This window comes from Epargyreus clarus, unplaced genomic scaffold (assembly GCF_041222505.1).
Source record: "Epargyreus clarus isolate Ecla_fem2 unplaced genomic scaffold, WU_Ecla_fem_2.2 ptg000009l, whole genome shotgun sequence".
NCBI classification, from domain to species: Eukaryota; Metazoa; Arthropoda; class Insecta; order Lepidoptera; family Hesperiidae; genus Epargyreus; species Epargyreus clarus.
In genome coordinates, this window is record NW_027332217.1 from 6865704 (window position 1) to 6885050 (window position 19347).

The 19347-nt window shown below is 35.0% G+C and overlaps 2 protein-coding genes across 2 annotated transcripts in view; one reads left to right on the forward strand and one right to left on the reverse strand.

The window, feature by feature from the left end:
* Positions 1-19347, reverse strand: part of dcr-2 (dicer-2) — a 41002-nt gene that overhangs the window by 3445 nt on the left and 18210 nt on the right. Inside the window, exons 20-31 of the mRNA XM_073076552.1 lie at positions 18793-18928; positions 17812-18026; positions 17552-17634; positions 15994-16090; positions 14946-15057; positions 14343-14515; positions 12997-13233; positions 12387-12522; positions 3511-3702; positions 3123-3227; positions 2477-2632; positions 290-501 (exon numbers count right to left, since the gene is read on the reverse strand). Coding sequence (XP_072932653.1) covers positions 290-501; positions 2477-2632; positions 3123-3227; positions 3511-3702; positions 12387-12522; positions 12997-13233; positions 14343-14515; positions 14946-15057; positions 15994-16090; positions 17552-17634; positions 17812-18026; positions 18793-18928 — 1854 coding nt within the window. The remainder of the gene's footprint in view (positions 1-289; positions 502-2476; positions 2633-3122; positions 3228-3510; positions 3703-12386; positions 12523-12996; positions 13234-14342; positions 14516-14945; positions 15058-15993; positions 16091-17551; positions 17635-17811; positions 18027-18792; positions 18929-19347) is intronic.
* Jheh-lp1 (juvenile hormone epoxide hydrolase-like protein 1) lies at positions 5542-11742 on the forward strand. Its single transcript, XM_073076553.1, has 7 exons — positions 5542-5698; positions 6654-6839; positions 7132-7530; positions 7689-7846; positions 8466-8653; positions 9281-9509; positions 10940-11742. The coding sequence occupies exons 2-7, from the start codon at positions 6654-6656 to the stop codon at positions 11151-11153; spliced, it is 1374 nt and encodes a 457-aa protein (XP_072932654.1). The 5' UTR covers positions 5542-5698; the 3' UTR covers positions 11154-11742.

The following is a 19347-nucleotide window of genomic DNA, read 5'->3' on the forward strand; positions in this document are numbered from 1 at the left end:
GTAATCAAGGAAAGGTTAAGGAAATAATGCAAAATATTTTTAGGATTTATTTTAAAACGTCCTTTAATCACATCCATATCTATATTTTTGCATTATTACATTAGTCATCAAAGAAAGCGTCCTTTAATTATAGCTACCTGCGTTCGAGCGGCATCTTTATCGATATCGAGTTGTGCGGCATTATCACATTCCATTGACGTCATCTTTTATGACTCGGCTCGCACGTTCGTAATGGCCCGGCTATAGTGAATCGCACCATTATACAGTAAAATACTTTGCAGCCACTTACTTGTGCAACCCCAACTTGACGACATAAGAAGCGAAAGTCACATTATTGACGAGAGCCGATCGCAAATCGGTCAGGTCGCCGGGCTTCAAGTCACCGCAGTTCTCGAATATGTGAGAAGTTATCAGGAAGTCCAATATGGCATCTCCTAGGAACTCTAAACGTTCGTATGAGCCCGTGTAGCGGTTACGAATGTATGAAGGATGTGATAAGGCCTGTAATGAAAAAAAGCAATCATAACTAATATATTATCACAGGTCAACAAAAAATATCTTTTTGTTTGTTGCCCTGGATATCTCTTTGGATTTATTTACTTTCAAACTTACAAAATTCGAATATAGTTATAAAATTGCTGAAGTGGCTCTTGTTTTTTTTTTTTAATTTGGCATTTTTGTTTTTTTATTATTTTTCCTCTGAAATCGATATTCCAGGTCATCCAAATTATAATATCATAAAAGTTATATTTTCATAAATGTTAATTGTTATTCTTATGCAGTACAGAGGTTGCTACATAAACGTCACGTGACTCCCCCTCCTCTCATTTCGTGTAAATACCGTCGAAATCAGTGTTTTCTTAAGGTTAAAAGATGCACAACGCGCTTTTGGGTAAGTTGCTAATACTTGATTTATTAAACATTTCCATATTGTGTTTTTGTATTGTTTGTTTATGTTTCCGTGTAGTAAAGTACTTTTTTATTTTGGTTGATATAATATTAATGTTTATTTTGTTCTAGAAATATGAATACTACGCGAAGAAAATGCAAATATGGCCCAGACGTTTTTTGTTACATTTGTGGTGTTTATATAACAATAAAACAGACGCGAAATATTAGAGACTGTATCAAAGAGGTACATACAGAATATTTTGGTAAACATATTGAAAAACAAGATAAGTCGTGGGTTCCTCATAAAGTTTGTAAGTCTTATGTTGAGTCGTAACGTTTGCGGAAAAATGGAGAACGCCGCGGACTAAAATTTGGTATTCCAATGATCTGGATGAAGCCGAAAAATCATTTTGATGATTATTACTATTGCGTAGCGGATGTTAAAGGTTGTTTAGGTAGTAATAAAGCAACAACTACGAAGAAATAGAACAGAAAATGTTGAGGAGCTTTAATAATTTAGGAGCACACATGAGTATAAAATTGCTATTTCCACAGTCATTTAGAGATAGATTTCCTGAGAATCTGGGAGATTATAGTGAAGAACAGGGAGAGCGCTTCCACCAAGGCCTTAAAGTTATGGAAGAAAGGTATAAGTGAAGATGGAATAGCCATATGATGGCAGATTACTGTTGGTCTTTAAAAAGAGATTGTCCTGAAAAAGGTCATAAAAGACAAGCATATAAAAGATATTTTTCAGAGATTTAACATAACTATACATATGTTTTTTTGTTATTTGTTACTTGTTTTTACCTTAATTGAATATTAAAACTTGATAATTTATAAGAATTTTTAATAAAAAAAGATTTTACTAATATACTTGTTTTTGTTCTTATACTGACTGCCTTTTTTGTATAATATAATATTGATGAATTAAAAAAAAACTAGAGCCAATATTGAAAAACTGTTTTTAGTTTCTTAAATTAATAACATAAAAGTATTAGAAATCACTCTCACTTCAAGGGCAACAAAACCACTGTTGACCAGTGTTATAAATGCGAAAGTAAATTTGCTTTTGGCAAAGTGAGATAACCGCCGGGTTAATGATTGTGCCCGGGGAGCGCCGCCCGGGCTGCTCCGACAGTCTCAGTTCGGAATTTGTTTATATACGAGTACCAGATGTTGGGAAAACTTCGATAGCGTGATTCAGAATACTCGTGGCGCCATCTCTTGACGAGTAGCTGAAAGTCGCCAGTTTGTTACACTTTGATGCCTTTACTACCAAACCGATTGTCATGACATTTTGCACACACATTGTCAGGGATACCATATAAGGGCATAAGGTACCTTTAATCGAAAAAAAGTACTGTTCTCGAAGAATAGTTAAAAACAACTATTGTTGTCGACTTTTATCCGTGAGTAACTTGCGGGTTAAAGCTCGTGAATAATAAGCGACTATAGCAACGCATTTCAGGACACCAATCCTATCTAGAGTTGATTACAAATGTCCATGAACAGTATTTGCCACTTACCATCAAGAGTTCTAAATGTTCATTTTCTACTTCTATATACATAAATAAGAACTAACCTCTAACAAAAAGGAGGGATCTTTGAATTTGTAATTCAATATCTTTTCAACATCGACCCGGTTGTAGTTCATGATGCGATCCACGTCTTCTGGGGTAGCTCGCTTCTCCGTCACCACTGTGCTCACCCGCTTCTTCAGATATTGGGCGAAATTGTCCTAGAAAACATCATTATAATTCATATAAAAAAGGCTATTAAATATTTTTTTTCGTTGTTTATTTTTCTCAATTGGTTTTATTCTTTGTTTCGTATTGACTACTAACAAGTTCTAATTTTACGCTGTAGATATAGTACAGACATGTAAAGCGTAAAAATAATAGCATTATAATGTTTATAAACGTATTTATATATTCCGAAATGAGACCGCGTAATCATGGGCCTTACCTAACAAAATATTATATAGAAAAATATGGTCTTTTCTGACACGACACGTTGAATGTCTGTATACATATGTAGAGCCTATAAATGAATTAAAAAAATCTATATTGATTATGATCGAATTTTGAGTAAATCACAAGATCTAAAAAGTCTTTTTTATTTTATAAGAGGCGACACCATAATTTATTAAATTAAAGGTAAGGAAGATTATTGGAAGTAAAATATTTCTTTGGATAAGGGAACATAACATAGGGTCTAATTTCAATTACCTTTGCTGGTATAATTTTGAACCATTCCATCACTTTGATAGCTCCTAGGACCCCTCCGCTCAACAAGTAAGTTCCAATCAAAGCCTCGACGCAATCAGCTACATCCTGAAAAAGAGATTAATAATATATTTCTATTAAGTTAGAATTAACTTTACTTCGCAACAATCCGCTACTAATATGTATGATGGTATATATTTTAAACCATGCAGTATGTACCACCCTCACTCCCACAAAGGATGCGTGCAAATGCAAATAAAATAAAAAATATACACCACCATACATACCACTACCAACACGTGTTTTGCTCCAAAACGGAGCACCATCAGGGTAAGTTGACTCTACGACGGTTAATCGTTAAAGCTTTATCTGAAACAACCTTTATAGGTACCTTATCTGAAACAGCCTGCGCCCGTACGTAGCACTGCATGGAGTGCTGCACATTGTAGTTTGTTTCTATATCGCGGAGTTCCGCACAATCCTGATGCTTCAGCTTGACTTCCTCCAAGCTGTGTTTCGACAGTTTGCCGCTGAGCACGTCCTCCAGGGGGAAACTCAAGCCAATGAGGTATGACGGCCGTACCTGAATGGGTTATAAGAAAATATATAATTTCTATAGTATTAAAATAGCAATCGAGAGTGAAGTCCACCTGATTGTAAGTGGTTACGTCAGTAGACAACATATGGACATGTGTAATCTGCCTAAGATAAGAGTGCTGACCTGAGGTGGGCCACAGAGGCATTGCTTGCTACTCCTAAGGATTAAGTTGGAACGCCTCAAAAATATATCTGACTTCCCACATCCTTCAAATCGAAACACAGTAGCGCTTAACGCTGCTGTTATTATCTGTAACTATTTTTTACTAGAGTAATTTGAGTCTTTTTCTAAACCTGCCAAGGAATTAATAGCTCACAAGGGTGTTGCTCGCAAATATTCATAAAATATAATAAACTCAGTGGCACAGCGTAGATGATGTTTTTTTTCCTATGGGATTATTTCTTTAACAATAGGTAAATGTCGCTAATTATTATCAAAAATAGCTGAAACTGATTTGCCAAAATATTTAATCAATTGTAGTGGGAATGTTATCGACCACTTATGCGCTTATTATAAAATAACCGGGACACGAGAAAATTGAGGGCGTTTAATAATAAAACAACAATAAAAGTCCTTGCATGATACTTATACACCTGAAAAAAGTAGGTTAAATTAACATTGGACAACAAAGTGAGTTATTTTTATTGAAATCTTAAATAAATAATGTTTCATCAGTGTTCGAGAATATGAACATGCTTATCTTAAACTAATTACACAGATGTCTTTGTGCGGTAATGGCCATTTACCAAACTTTCAATTTATAAGTAAGTATGTGGTAAAGTTTTATGAACTTATATCCTGCTTTAGGAGTTTATTTTGTGAAGCCAATCTGTGGCGATTATTTTATAGTCTTGTGCCTAAATTAATGTGCACGTTACTAAAATATCTGTTCGGCTAGGTAGTGCATACTACAATCAAAAGCAGCCGAATTGATATCGGAAAACTCAAACTAGATAAAGGATTACTAGCGATCGATGTATGTTTTCAATGTAAAATTTGAAAATAATATCAGCTTCGAAAAAACCGTAAAACGGATTCTCCTTTATATGCAATATGTATAATTATCTCTTTTTTACATCATGCTCTATGTAACCACAGAAGAATGAAGGACAGGAAAATGGTATATGTAGGAAACGAACAGCTCTCATATTGACAAATTGTTACATGTGTAACAAAGTACATAATAAGGACGTTACGTAAATAATGACACATTCCACGACACATTTTAAAAATGACTATAGATGCATTAAAAAGTGCCTAACCTTTGAAACTAGAGTAGTGTCGCTAAACTGCTGTTTAGGCAAAAAGTGGAGTGAGCGATGTTGTCACCATGGAACGCACCATAGCTCTACCACCTTTTAGTGACATATAATGCGAAAGTATCAAATTAACGACACCATGATGAAATTGATGAAAGACACTTCTGTTTATTGTCAATACACAATTTAAAATGTTCAGAGAAAAAATAAATAAATAAATATGTAAAAATATTAACAAAGACGGAATACGACCATGAGCGTTAATAATTACTTGATAATGTTGATATTATTAACAGGCATATTAAATTTGCTAATGCGAATATAAAACTAAATACTTAACATAACTATAAACCTTATTTTTATATCGATTTAGATATAAGCGCGATTAAGAAAAGACTTCTGCTTTTGTTTCCGATCAATGAATATCCTACTTACTGTTTACTATAGCTGTCGGTGTTCCCACACCGATGATGGCAAGGTCGAGGCCAAATATACATGATTATAGATTAGATATGCAACTGTGTTACTACTAAGAGTCGTAGGTGATCGAAGATTTCGGCTACGGACGCCGGCGCGTGCGCACGCGTTGTATCAATAGAACAATAAAATAAAAAAATATATTTCGCGAATTGTTCTGTGTTTCAAAGTCCTGACAAGTGATCTACGAATGGGTGTTAGACGCTGACCGTGTGAAAAGTACCGACATTAAATTAATAGTTAAAGTAAGTACACAAGTATTTTTTGTATCAGAGTTTAAAGTGCTTTTGTACACGAAAATGTGCGAAACCTCAGATCGCAGTCAAGAAAAGTAGGTAAGAGTTATGAGATTGGAATCGAGACCGATTTAAACACCGTTACCTTTGCTTACACGATACACAGTACACGATACAAAATTCACAAAATAAAGATAACAAATACGCGAGCATGATATCGAAATTAAAGTAAAGGTAAAAAATATGAATACTCTATTTTTTACTATACGTACCTACATATTTTATAAATAATAGGTATCTGCGTAATATAACATTATAATCATACATAGTTCAATGGATAATATGATCATAAAGGCATAAAATTTTAATTGCATTATTTCTTTCATTATAATGAATGAATTATATTTCCATAAGTTAATTATAAAAGGATATATGAGTCTTGAAATTGCAGCGTGAAATATGCGATGGTAAAATTTTACTTTTTTACACGAAAGTAATATAATTAAAATAATAATAAAAATAAATTAAAATATAATAATAATAACATAAGTTTGTAGTAGGTAGTAAAAGAGATACCAAGTCGTACTTGATTTTGGCAATGGTGAATTAGTTGAATTTGTTCGGACACGATTTTTATAAGATAACATATCAACATTGTGTTATAAAGATATACGATTAAAACATCATTACAATCATTGTAATCATGTATACCTTTAATATCAAAAGAAGTGCATGTTTTAAGTATTATCTATTATATAAAAGTATAACAAAAACCTATTGTATGTTATTTATTTTAAAACACATCTCATTAAAAGTTTAATAGAGGATGAAAACTTCTTTATCATAGACACTTTAATAAACCTACGGATTTAATGTTAACATTCCAAATTATAATAACATGTATATTTTAATGGGAACCTAAAAATAATAACGTTGTAAACGTTATGTACTTTTATACTTCCAGATGTTTAAGCTGATAACAATAATAGTTGCAATAATCGCAGTTATATTAGGTTTTGTGATAAACCATTACCTTCAAAGGGTTCCCGACGTACCTAAACTTGATTATCAAAGATGGTGGAGCGATAGTGTAAGACCTAGTGTCGAAGACGAGTCTATAAGGCCTTTTAAAATAGAGTTTAATGATACGGTAAGATATATTTTAATTTAACCTTTTGTTCAACACTCATTCCCTGTGTTTAAGTTATATGCTCTAGCGCCTTAAGGGGGAGGGGGGCGGAAGGGGCGGTCCATCCCGGGCCTCCAAACATAGTTGCTAAAGAGGTCGTCAGAACCAAACAATCTAAGAAATATGTATCACTTAGCAAAAAAACAAGTCACTCTTTTCGGGGCCTCCATTCAACTCTCCACCCGGCCTCCGACGACCTTAATCCGCCACTGGTAATATGTTAGGATAATTAAGTACACTTTATATCTTACAGATGGTACTAGACTTGAAGAACAGGCTAAAAAATAGACGTCCTTTCAGACGGCCATTGGACGGCATGCAGTCAGAATATGGCATAAACACCATATACTTGGAAAAGATTTTAGATTATTGGCTCAAAAAATACGACTTCAAAGGAAGAGCTGAGAGGTTAAATAGTTTTCCACACTACAAAACAAGAATACAAGGCCTCGACATACATTATATTAGAGCGGCGCCGAAAAAACAACGAGCTAAAACTGTTAAAGTACTTCCTATATTACTTTTGCACGGATGGCCAAGTTCTTCGAAGGAATTCGACTCTATAATACCGGCTCTAACAACGCCGAGGAGTGACTATGATTTTGTCTTCGAAGTAGTGGCTGCAGATTTACCTGGATTTGGATATTCTGAGGTTAGCCTTTATATTTACAATCATGTTCTGCTCACGTAAATTTGGACCTTTAAAAGCACTTAAATCAACTAAATAATAACTTACTCAAAAAGCCAATAATAAATGGGTTCAGTTTTATTATTACAATTGTTTTCTTAGAATTTGCATTACAATTTTAGGGGACAAACAAACCCGGCCTAAATCCGGTACAAATTGGTATAATAATGAGGAATCTTATGAAAAGGCTTGGGTTCGACAAGTTTTACATTCAAGCCGGCGATTGGGGTGCACAGGCTGGCTCTCACATGAGTACTTTGTTTCCAGAGGAGATACTAGGGTAAGACTTTTCGATAGAGAATGAAGGTACACCAGTCGGGTAGTATAATACCTATATTACCAGTATCGGGTTATATAGGTACGGTCTCAGAACTGCTTAGTTGATTTATAATTTAGTTGTAAAATTAATTATCCCTTACATTAAACTTACAATAAGTACATCATGTGGAAACTTTCATGCATGAGCACATGAGCCGTCTCAATAGTATTCTTAAAGGCATATTTTATATTACAGAAGTAGCACGCCACGCAGTGTACCTGATGGTAATTAGCTACTGTCACCAATGATTATCTGTAACTGGTACTCTAGATAGGATTAGAGTCCAAGCCGAGATCAAACACAAGTGCGTAGCTACCCCTGAGGTCTGCTGAAACGCCTCAGGTAAGTATCCTGTTATTGGGCAGAAATAGATGCGATGGTGTCTTCGGTGTCAAACCACAAAGGATTCTATCATAGGCCTTATGTGAAACCTACCAATTCTCCGGTCGAGGTTAGTGGATGTTGGCCTAAGCCAAAGCAAATGGGAATCATTCTGTAAAGTCATTTCCAATGTCACTAAAAATGGGTCGACGATGTTAATTCATGATTAATCATTAACATACATGTAATTATGCCACAGGTTTCATACAAACATGCCGGTATCATCGAGGACGATCAGTAGCGTCAAGTTACTTTTAGGCTCTTTGTTCCCTAGTTGGCTTGACCCCAAACATTCAGAGAGGATTTATCCGTTGAAAAACTTCATGAAGTATATCATAAGAGAAAGTGGTTACTTTCATTTGCAAGCGACCAAACCGGACACTATCGGTAAGAGACATCTACAAAAATATTTACTGGTTTTCGCTTTATGATTGATAAAGATATCAGATATTTTATTATAATTTTTAATAAGCCTCTCGAGGTACGAGTAGTTTTACATTTAACAGAAAAAACGGAACAACAAAAAAAATCACTATAAATAAGTAAATCTAAGAAAACAATTATATAAGTTATCAGTGATACAACTATCATTACTAATTGCCTTGTGTCACGATAGTGTTAAGAAACTGATTCATTAGCAAATGTGTTGCTTTCTTTATGAGCTAAGTACCAATGCAATAAGCTTTACTGAGACACTTCAGTTTAGAATATGACAATCATACTCTTCTGTACGGCAGATATAAGCATCATGACCTGAATTATATCAAAATGTACGTAGTAATCCAAGCGTTCGCAGCATAGTGACCTATCAACTTTAATTAACGCAATACCTAAGTTTTATTTTCATTTGAAGGGCGAATTATAAAAATTTGCACAAGAGATGCAGCGCATTTAATTGTGCAAATTTTGTGTAAATTACTTTGTTACAAATTATCATATTAATGGGCTGTAAATGTAGTAACGACCAATTATACCGCTTGCGTCATTACATTAAATTAAAATATCGATATTCAGGCGCCGCGCTAACTGACACTCCGGTCGGCATGGCAGCATACATCATGGAGAAGATGGGTATATGCAGTAACCGCGATCAGGTCAATACGGAGCACAGTGGTCTTGCCAATCTAAATATTGACGACGTATTAGACACTATCACGATAATGTGGGCTAATGAACAAATCACGACGTCAGTCAGAATTTACGCCGAAGGATTCAATTGGCCTGAACTCGGCATAGTACACAAGTAAGTTTTGCTTGTATGATTTTTATTCGTCGGTAACGAGAACAATGGATATTTTTTACACCGCTACATTATATAACTTACAAATACAATAAATGTACATATTTTATACAAAGTTTCAACTTTATGCAAAAAGAAAATACTAAGTAGACGTAATTATGTAATTTGCATACATGAAATATGAAATAAATTTTTTAACAAAAAAATACAACCGACTTCTATGTCACTACAAAGTAAAAAATAATTGAAATAAATGTTGGTTTAGTACATATTTCTGAAGTCGGCGCTCTATATATTTCGTTGGATAACGATGTAACCAGCGTGTCTAATATGAGCGCCGACTTCAGAAATATGTACTAAACCAACATTTATTTAGTCGGTTAATGAAGGTTGAGGTTAAATATGTAATTACACGAACGTGCATAATGATAGTTGTTTGGAAATGACACACTAATCACTACATTATATTTTTTATCTTTGTAAATAAAAAATCTGCATTACATTACTTATATTAGGATCTGTATCTATTAGCAAATTGTCAATCGAATGAATGAATGAATGAATTTATTTATTTCGAATGGCTTGAGTCGAACATAAGGTTGAATTTGTATGAGAGGTTGTTTCATTAATTTTTATACCGAATTTCTCCTTGGGGACTCCACTAAAGTACATCAAAGCGTAAATTGATTTAGTTTTATTTTAAAGTTGTTAAGGGATCCTACTCCGGACTCGAAAAGTCGAAACTTCCGATTGATATTCAACCTTCCTTCACCGCACCACTCGCCGAAGAATGAGGTTCCATCCACATCAACTTGACCCGTGGCGGTCCTCCACGGTTCGGTTTGCCCGGTCATTTTTGCCGCGTACGTGCAAAATGTAGAATGAACTTCCTCCTGAGGTATTCCCTCAGGACTATGACATGGGGCTCTTCAAGAGGGGTGTAAAAAAACTCTCCTTCAAAGCCTGCGATGCATTGGCGACTCCTCTGGTGTTGCAAATGTCCATAGGCGACGGTGACTGCTTTCCATCAGGTAGCCCGTCTGCCTTATCGTTAGGGTAAATATATTAAAAAAAAACCTCCAATTTCGACATTGGCTACAACACTTCTCTCCGACAAATCTGATGGGTTAATTGATGGTCAATCAAAGCCTAGCAAGAATTTTCACATTTGACTTAAATCTGAATATTTTTATTTTTACCAAGATCAATAGATAATATTTTTAAACCGAAATTAAAGATATATTTTTTATTGTTTAGCCTTTTTAACTCTATCGTGCCTCCGGCTTTGCTTCCGGATCCGATACAAACGCCGAGAAAGCAAATTTAAAAATCTCGACTCGGACTTTGGTTTCTACAAAAAAAAAAGTTACGGAGGTGTCATAACTACTTTTTTGTACGCATGATAATAATCAATAATTACCTCTATTTTTCAGTATACCAACAATGGTGCCTACAGCCGCCCTAAACTTTAGATACGAGGTAGTCTACCAACCGGACTGGGTTTTACGCGACAAGTTCCCCAACTTAGTTCGCTCAACGACGCTCGACTTCGGCGGACATTTCGCAAGCATGCACACACCGAAAGAACTAGTTGACGACATATTCGCGTCAGTTAAGGAATTTATTAAGTTTCACGAAAAGAAATAACTATAAAATACTGGATGATCTCTAAAGTTCCAGCTTTGCATTTTTTAGTTTTTGAACTAATACTTCTTTTGGCGCGTTTGGGAACGTCATGAGAGTGATTTATACAAATCTGACAGATAATAATGGACACCATAAAATTGGCTAGTAAATTGCAAGCTTAGCAGAAAATTTAATTTTTAATCCATTCTGAAGGTCATTAAAGATGTTTTGTTTACAAAGTCGCAAAATCGTATTAGTTACACCCTGTATAACTCGAGAACGGCTGGACCGATTTTTATTATTTTTGTTTTTGAGATTTGTTTCCGCATTTGTCTATAAATATTAGTATATTGAAAGTGTATTACTGATAGTATTTCTAGTAATACGAAATTACATTTTTTGTGACAAACACATTCGCAATTTATTATTTTAATAGTTTTAATAAGAACGTTGTAACTATTGCAACTAAAATATTTATGTATAAACTAGTGTACTTACCTATTATTTGTGATTAGATTTTTTGTAGGAATTATAAAAAAAAGTGTCTTCTTATTCCTAAAAAATGGTATTACATACTCTTTTTATAATTTCTTTTACCTGTGTAAAGAAATGTACCACGACATAAATATAGTTATTCTAAAGTAACTGAATTAATTTGACTTCCCCTCGGTTTAATTTTTATTTTTATTAAAATAGGAAACAAGTATTTATCTGATGGATGGATGGGCATCTGTAACCTGGTTCGTATATACCAGTATTTCAACTGCGGCTAACCACTGACGCATAGTTACTCCTGAGGACTAATAAGATGTACTCCACACCCTTCAAACGAAACCAAGAACGAGTTCACGCTTAAAATAGTTGTAGAGGTGTTACCTCCCCTATCGAACCATATTGCTTCTAGCACCTTATTTTCATCAACTCATTTTATTTGAAGGTGGTAGAACCCTTTGTGGTTCGACTCCGGCGGCACCACCGCCACACCTATTTCTACCTAATAACAGCCATGTTAAACGCTGCTATGTTCTGGTTTGAAGAGTGTGGTAAGGGAGACATACTTTTCCAAGGCGTTCCAGCTTAGTCCTCAGGGGTAGCGGCGCACCTGTGGCCGACGTAAGGTAGGAATATCTAATCCTATCTGGGTTTGATTATAGATGTCCATGGGCGGCAGTAGCCACTTACCACCAGGTGGGCGGCATGCTCGTCTGCTACTCCTATAAAAAAACTATACCACCATACATCAACTATACTTACCTTTAGCATGTCTATGAATTCTATGACTGTGTCCGGGGCAAAGAAGCCAGGGACTAAGAAGTCGTCCCGGGGTTGGAACTGCTCCGCCTTCATACGACCTCCTAAGTTCACCCTCGCGCCCGCATAGTACAGATTCCTGGGAAGAACAAAAATCCTCTGAAATCACCATTAAGAAGCTAAAAAAATTAAACAAGCATTTATAAATAAGTGATTATATGTGTACTTGATAAGCGATGATAGTCAAGTGGTTAAGAAACTCGGCCTCTCATACGGGGGTCCAAAGTTCAAATTCAGGCACACACCTCGATTTTTCAGTTATGTGCGTATTTGAAAATTATCACTTGCTTAAACGAGGAAGGAAAACATCACGAGGAAACCTGCACGTCTAAAAGTGTGTGAAGTGAATAATATAAATTCAATAATAAATAACTCATAAATCATAAATTCAATAACTTTTATCACGAATGCACTACTGTTCCACTCCGGGACACATGTCTTTTCGCAGAATAAGCAAGATAGATTATTTTCTTATATCCTACATACTATATCATTATACTTTAGTGGGCATTAGTGTGAACTCAGTCGAAAAATACTCAAAAATTTAAATTACCTGTTCCCAATCAGCCGGCCCTTGATATTAGTTAGTTGCCCTTCGTTCAACGTAGAGAACTTATGAAACAGGTACAGGCTTGCTGAGAACTTCAGGAACGCATCGCCCAGAGTTTCCAGCCTCTCCAGATTGAAGGTATCATGTGAATTGATTGTCGTTAGGGCCGCTAAGATATCACGTAGCTCAGGACCGCGATTCTTTACTGTTTGCGACAGTAACGCAATTTTGTCGTTGTATCTGAAAAAATCGGTTGTCTGTAAAGGCGGTTTACAAACTATAGTTGAACGTGACAACGTCATAAGAAAATACTGATGAAATGGTTGCAAGTAGGAGAGAGACATATGTCGAACGCTGCCGAACGCAGAGGTGAATTGTGCCTCATTGTCGCTCGTTCCGCGCTCTCACTTGCACTTCAAGCCTTAAAAGGAACGCTTCAGGTAACGCCGCATGAGTCATGTTTTTGGTGCGTTTAGCCGGCTCCATCGAATTATAAGACGTTGTCACGTAAAAAAATATATAATTTGGCGAAATCTATAAAATAAAGTAATAAATAGTGAGCATTCAAATATTTTTTTACTGAGCAGAGACCGATAGAATAATGTTAAAACTAGAATTGAATTATGTGTTACATCGGTGAGCGCAACTTCGTCCTACGCTAAAAAAATAAACTCTGATCAGGTTTTTAAAATTCCCCAAAAGAATTATAACTTAAAAAAAATCCCGTTTCCTAATTTTATTAATCCACAACAACAATATAGTTAATATGATAACATACTGAAAACATTATGAAACATGAAACAAAATGCTATGTCAGGTTACGTCATATTGATCGGTCAATGTATGGATGGAAGATTGGCCGCCACCTAATGTGTTATAAAGAAAACATTGGGTACAAAACAAATACAGGTCTGTGATTGTACCACTAAATATTGTGCAAATGATCGGATATTACTATAAGAGGTTTCACTGTCCAGCACAGTTACCATTGAGTTCTCCATCCAAAAAATCGAACCCAGGAGATCTAAGATCGAACATCTAAGATCGATTAATCGGAGCATCGATCTTTTGGACCAAAAACATCGATTATTTTAATCGATATCAGTAAGGATTGAATTGTAATTGATCATTTGATCAAGTGAAGATCTTTAGCAAAGATGTTGTCCATGAGCCCGCGAAGGTTTCAGAGTTGGTACGACCAATTTTCGCCAGATGGCGCCACTGTCATTCCAATGAAGCTACGAACATTCAGTTTTATGTATGTTAGTATGTCATATTATTTTCTTTTAAACGCGGGCGAAGCCGCGGGCAAAAGCTAGTATGACATAATTCCTGACCAAACCCCTTACCTATCAGGAGGCAACAGTGCCGGAGTATTGGGCTGTCTTTGCGGCGACTTCACCGTCAAGCTCGGGTTGGTTTCTTCTTTGAGCGACGCCGTGACGAATGTGTCGTAACATTCTATGTCCATTACCGTCGCGGTGGACAGGTTGCGCTCGATATCCAATGGCTCTTGTTGTTCCTGTTACGAAATATCTATATTAAATCTTTAAAATAAATTAGTATAGTTTGTACAATATTAAAAATAGATTCTTGTAGTTTAAGTGAAGTTTCATCATGATAATAAGAGTTACGGTTATGAGTTGGTTAATTAGGAAAACCCACTAGGGACTAATAGCCTAGGCTAAGAAGCAATGTTAGCTTTGGTCGGCCTCTCAATCAGGGACACCAATTACCACGCATCATTTTTTTAAAAGAACTTTTTCCTGTAATTTGTCATTTATTATTACTTTCCAGAAGTTATTCTAATAAGTGATACCATGTATGGTGATATATGACACGTCATTGCTTTTTTTCAAATGAAAATAGATTTAAAAATGTAATGATGCAGTTTTAAGCTAACCATTTACCTTCATTAAATTTCATTAAAAATCAATACTCGAAATACTTACGTCCCAAGGATATTCCTTGTTAATCTTTTTCTTCTGCAGCTGATAAACGCTTTCTTTCATCGAGACGATGTTGTGTGGCCTCTTGGCAAACTGATCGATCGGATTATTGATCCTGAATAAAATTTAATTTATTTATATACATATTTCCTTTTATACAAACTGAATTTAATTTGTATTTTTTTTTATAAAAACCACATAAAACTGTAACTTCTGTATACTAAAGCATTATAATACAGTATAACAATATTAAAACATAAAAAACAAGGTTGCTAATGAAAATCTGTAATAAAAATTCTAACATTATACTAATTACATTTTAATTTCAGATAGACAATATTTATGACTACTCTGATGACCTTGTTACACTAAAAAATATAGTTCAAAAAACTAAAAAAAAACACGCTTTAATGATAAAATCAACTAAAAAGTAGAAAATAACTTTCAATATAAGAATCAATTAAGGAACAGTAAATAGTATAATTGTGGAAAAAGCGTGGGGTGACCCATTTATCAGGTTCGAAAAGCGCCCCACACTATACATATACGTAACTTGCAATGAACTTTCTCTAAGGCGCTTGAATAATCTCGCCTCTAAAATCGTTAATCCTGAGGATATTGATGAGTACCTTTTGAGTACGGAATCCTAAAAATCATTCTACAAGAGGGCATGGTGTATATGTTTCAGAACATTTGAGTTATAGGGAGATAACATTATTATTTTCTAAATTAATAATCACGCTATAACAGTTACTGAAAGTAATAAAAAGCAATAATTATTTGCAATCTAGTAACTTACGATGAATTTTCTCTAAGGCGCTTAAACAATCTGGCCTCGAAAATCGTTAATCCTGAGGATGTTGATAAGGACAATGGTACAAAATTATTAAAATCGTGTATTGTCATCGGTTTTTGATAATTCTTCAAAATGTTCAATTAAACTGAACGTTCAAAGTAGATAGAAATCGTGTTCACAGATTCAGTTACTTTGTTACGTACATACATACATGCATACAACCCAAGCTAATAAAAGCGTGTTTAAAAGACTTACCTATCGATTGTATCTATGGGGGGCGGATTGTCCACTTGCGCCAACATAGAGTTGACAGCAACTGGCAAGTTCACTTGTATCGGCAGCCATTCTTCACCTAAACATATTATTTTATATTTAGATAAAAATATTTCTTAATTTGTACCCTGTACAGCAAAACTATTTCCATGCGGCCAATAATACCAATTTATTATAAAGTAGAGTATTATTATAAAAACAACAAACCCACAACTTAAAAATATAGCCTATGTTACTCCCACAACCACGAATCCAACGACACCTCATACGTTAAAAGCGTCGTACGTCAAGGCGTTTGGGCACTAGAGCGTATCAAAGAGTGATACATACGAGTACATACATACATATAGGCAGTAGGGTATGTTGAAGAATGAGACCCACACACATACGCTCAAAAAACATTACCCACGGCAGTCGAATAAAAATAAATACATGTTACGCGGCTTTACAATTATCTAATGTTCTAATGTTCATCTTAAATTGTATTTTTTTTTGTATTCTGTTTTTTTTTATATAATTATTAATATTTTACTAACCATGGAAACAATGGAACATTTAATACTTAACTATTGTGTTTTCATAACTTATCTCTTATCTTATCTTATCATCATTGAGATTTTTTTCGTTTTTTATTTATTATAATTAACATCGACATTGTGAATTTATATAATTTATTTTTATCTGTCTATAGTAATGTATTCATAATGATTGTTAATAAGTGAATTGGTGCATAACCGTTCTTCTTAACATTAAACAATAAATAAATATTAAGTTATGATTAAAACTACTTCGCAACAATCCGCTACAAATATGTATAATGGTATATATTTTAAACCATGCAGTATGTACCACCCTCCCTCCCTCAAAGGATGCATGCAGATGCAAAAATTAAAAATATACACCACCATACATACCACCACTTCTTACTTGGGTGGTGTATATTTTTAATTTTTGCATCTGCATGCATCCTTTGAGGGAGGGAGGGTGGTACATACTGCATGGTTTAAAATGCATGCGTGAAACATGTATTTAAATCGGGTGTTACCTTCGTTAGATTCAGTCTCTTATGTATTGATTCTAAAATATGGGATACATTGACACTACTTCCATCTAGCGTGATTTATGGTTACTTACCATACAGACTCAATGATACATCGGAGTGTTTGACACTTTTTTGTGTTTTTGTACATAGGTGTTGAAGGTGGTAGAACCCTTTGTGGTTCGACTCCGGCGGCACCACGGCCACACCTATTTCTACCTAATAACAGCAGTGTTAGGCGCTGCTGTGTTCCGGTTTGAAGGGTGTGGTAAGGGAGACATACTTTTCCGAGGCGTTCCAGCTTAGTCCTCAGGGGTAGCGGCGCATCTGTGGCCGACGTCAGGTGGGAATATCTAATCCTATGTGGGGTTGATTACAGATGTCCATGGGCGGCAGTAGCCACTTACCATCAGGTGGACTGTATGCTCGTCTGCTACTCGTATTATATAAAAAAAGGTTAATTTAACGATTTTTAATGTATTTGAGATTCATTTAACTAACCTCTGGGCAAATTGTGCTCGCCATATTGTGCTCCTTTCGCAATCTCCCTTCGCAGATCGTCAGCAATCAATAAATGTGTAATTCTAGAAATTAAAATGAGTAATTTAATATACATTTTTTGTGACAGTGAAATAAAAAAACTAAAAAAAAACGGGGTAAGAGAGATAAGATTAGACTTTAAATTTTCTCCTACACGGGCGGCAATTGGCTCTTACCATCTGGCTCAATATTACATTACTACATGTTTAATAGACAATTACCTGTGCACAATGCTAGGGAGCATCATCGCCTTATACCAGAGGACACCGGGGAACTCCTGCTTAATGCAGAACTCTGGCACGAAGATTTCAGCGAATCCTTTCGGTTTATCATCCCCAATCGCGAGTGATATCATTTTCTTGTGTTTATCTGACAGAGTGTTGATGGTCGCCGCACGAGGCATCAGGCAGTTCATACGTGAACTTATATTGCGTACCTATCATACATAGATACAAATAAAAAAAAAAAAAGATTCGAATGGGCCAATTTTGAAGAAATAAAAGTAAAATTTAAAAACCCAAAAGTCTCAATCTTTGAGTTATAAAAAAAATATTGTATGTGCATTATTGTATATACAGAAAATGTATTGGTTTTATAACTTTTTATAATACATGCAATATTTTTCTTTGAATTATTTATTTAACTTCTGTACACATACTGACGTTATATTCAAATTCATTGTGTACTTGAAACCATCCATAGCAAACAACATTAAAGTAATAATGTTTGTGTTTTATACCATATAATTAAAAATAACATACTACTATATTTTTAATTTACATATTTTATATGCAATAGGTGTAACTTATACAGGGTGAATTTTTCAAACGGGCCTTCAGGGCCAAATCCGAAACTATAAGGATTAGCGAAAAATGCTGAAAGGAGTTACGAGGCCGATTTTGATAAAAACTAAAACAGCATCAATACTTTTTTAAAATATTTTTTCCCTAGAAGGGATTCGAACGAGTTCATTTTGAAAAAAATACACCTTTATATTATTCCACTATTTGATAGTGTTGCTTATAAGGATCAAAATCTGGGAAGTAATGATAAATGACAAACTAAAGGAAAAGCCTCAATTTTAAGAAAATACATATAGTTTCGGATTTGGCCCTGAAGGCCTATTTGAAAAATTCACCCTGTATACTACTATACTATAGGAGTGTTATTTATTAACTTAGAAATAGATACAACTACCATACCTCAAGTAAAGGTTGATGTTTGCAACCCAAGATCTCCACGTTATACTTAGTCTGGTAGTACATTTCGAAGGTCGGAAACGCTTCGCTGAAGTGTGACATGGGAGTCATGTGCTCTAGCACGTTTGACACTATGTACCTGCAATAAACTTATATATTAATTCATTTCATGTACAAAATGAAAATAATTTTACACTCATTATCAGTGATAGCCTAGTAGTTAAGAAACTCGGCTTCTTGATCGACGGGTCAGATGTTCAAATACCGGCACGCACTTCGGATTTTTCAAAGTTATTTGCGTATTAGAAATTAATTATCACTTGCTTAAACAGCGAAGGAAAATATCGTGAGGAATGCATACCAGAGAAATCTTAAAAAAAAGTTTTCAAAGGTATGTGAAGTCTACCATTTCGCACTTGGCCAGCGCGGTGGACTAAGGCCTGATCCTTCTCATTCTGAGAGGAGACCCGTGCCCAGGAGTGGGACAGTGATAGTTGTTGATGATGATGACTAATTATCAGGATACGATACTTGCGATATTTACATTCTATAACATAC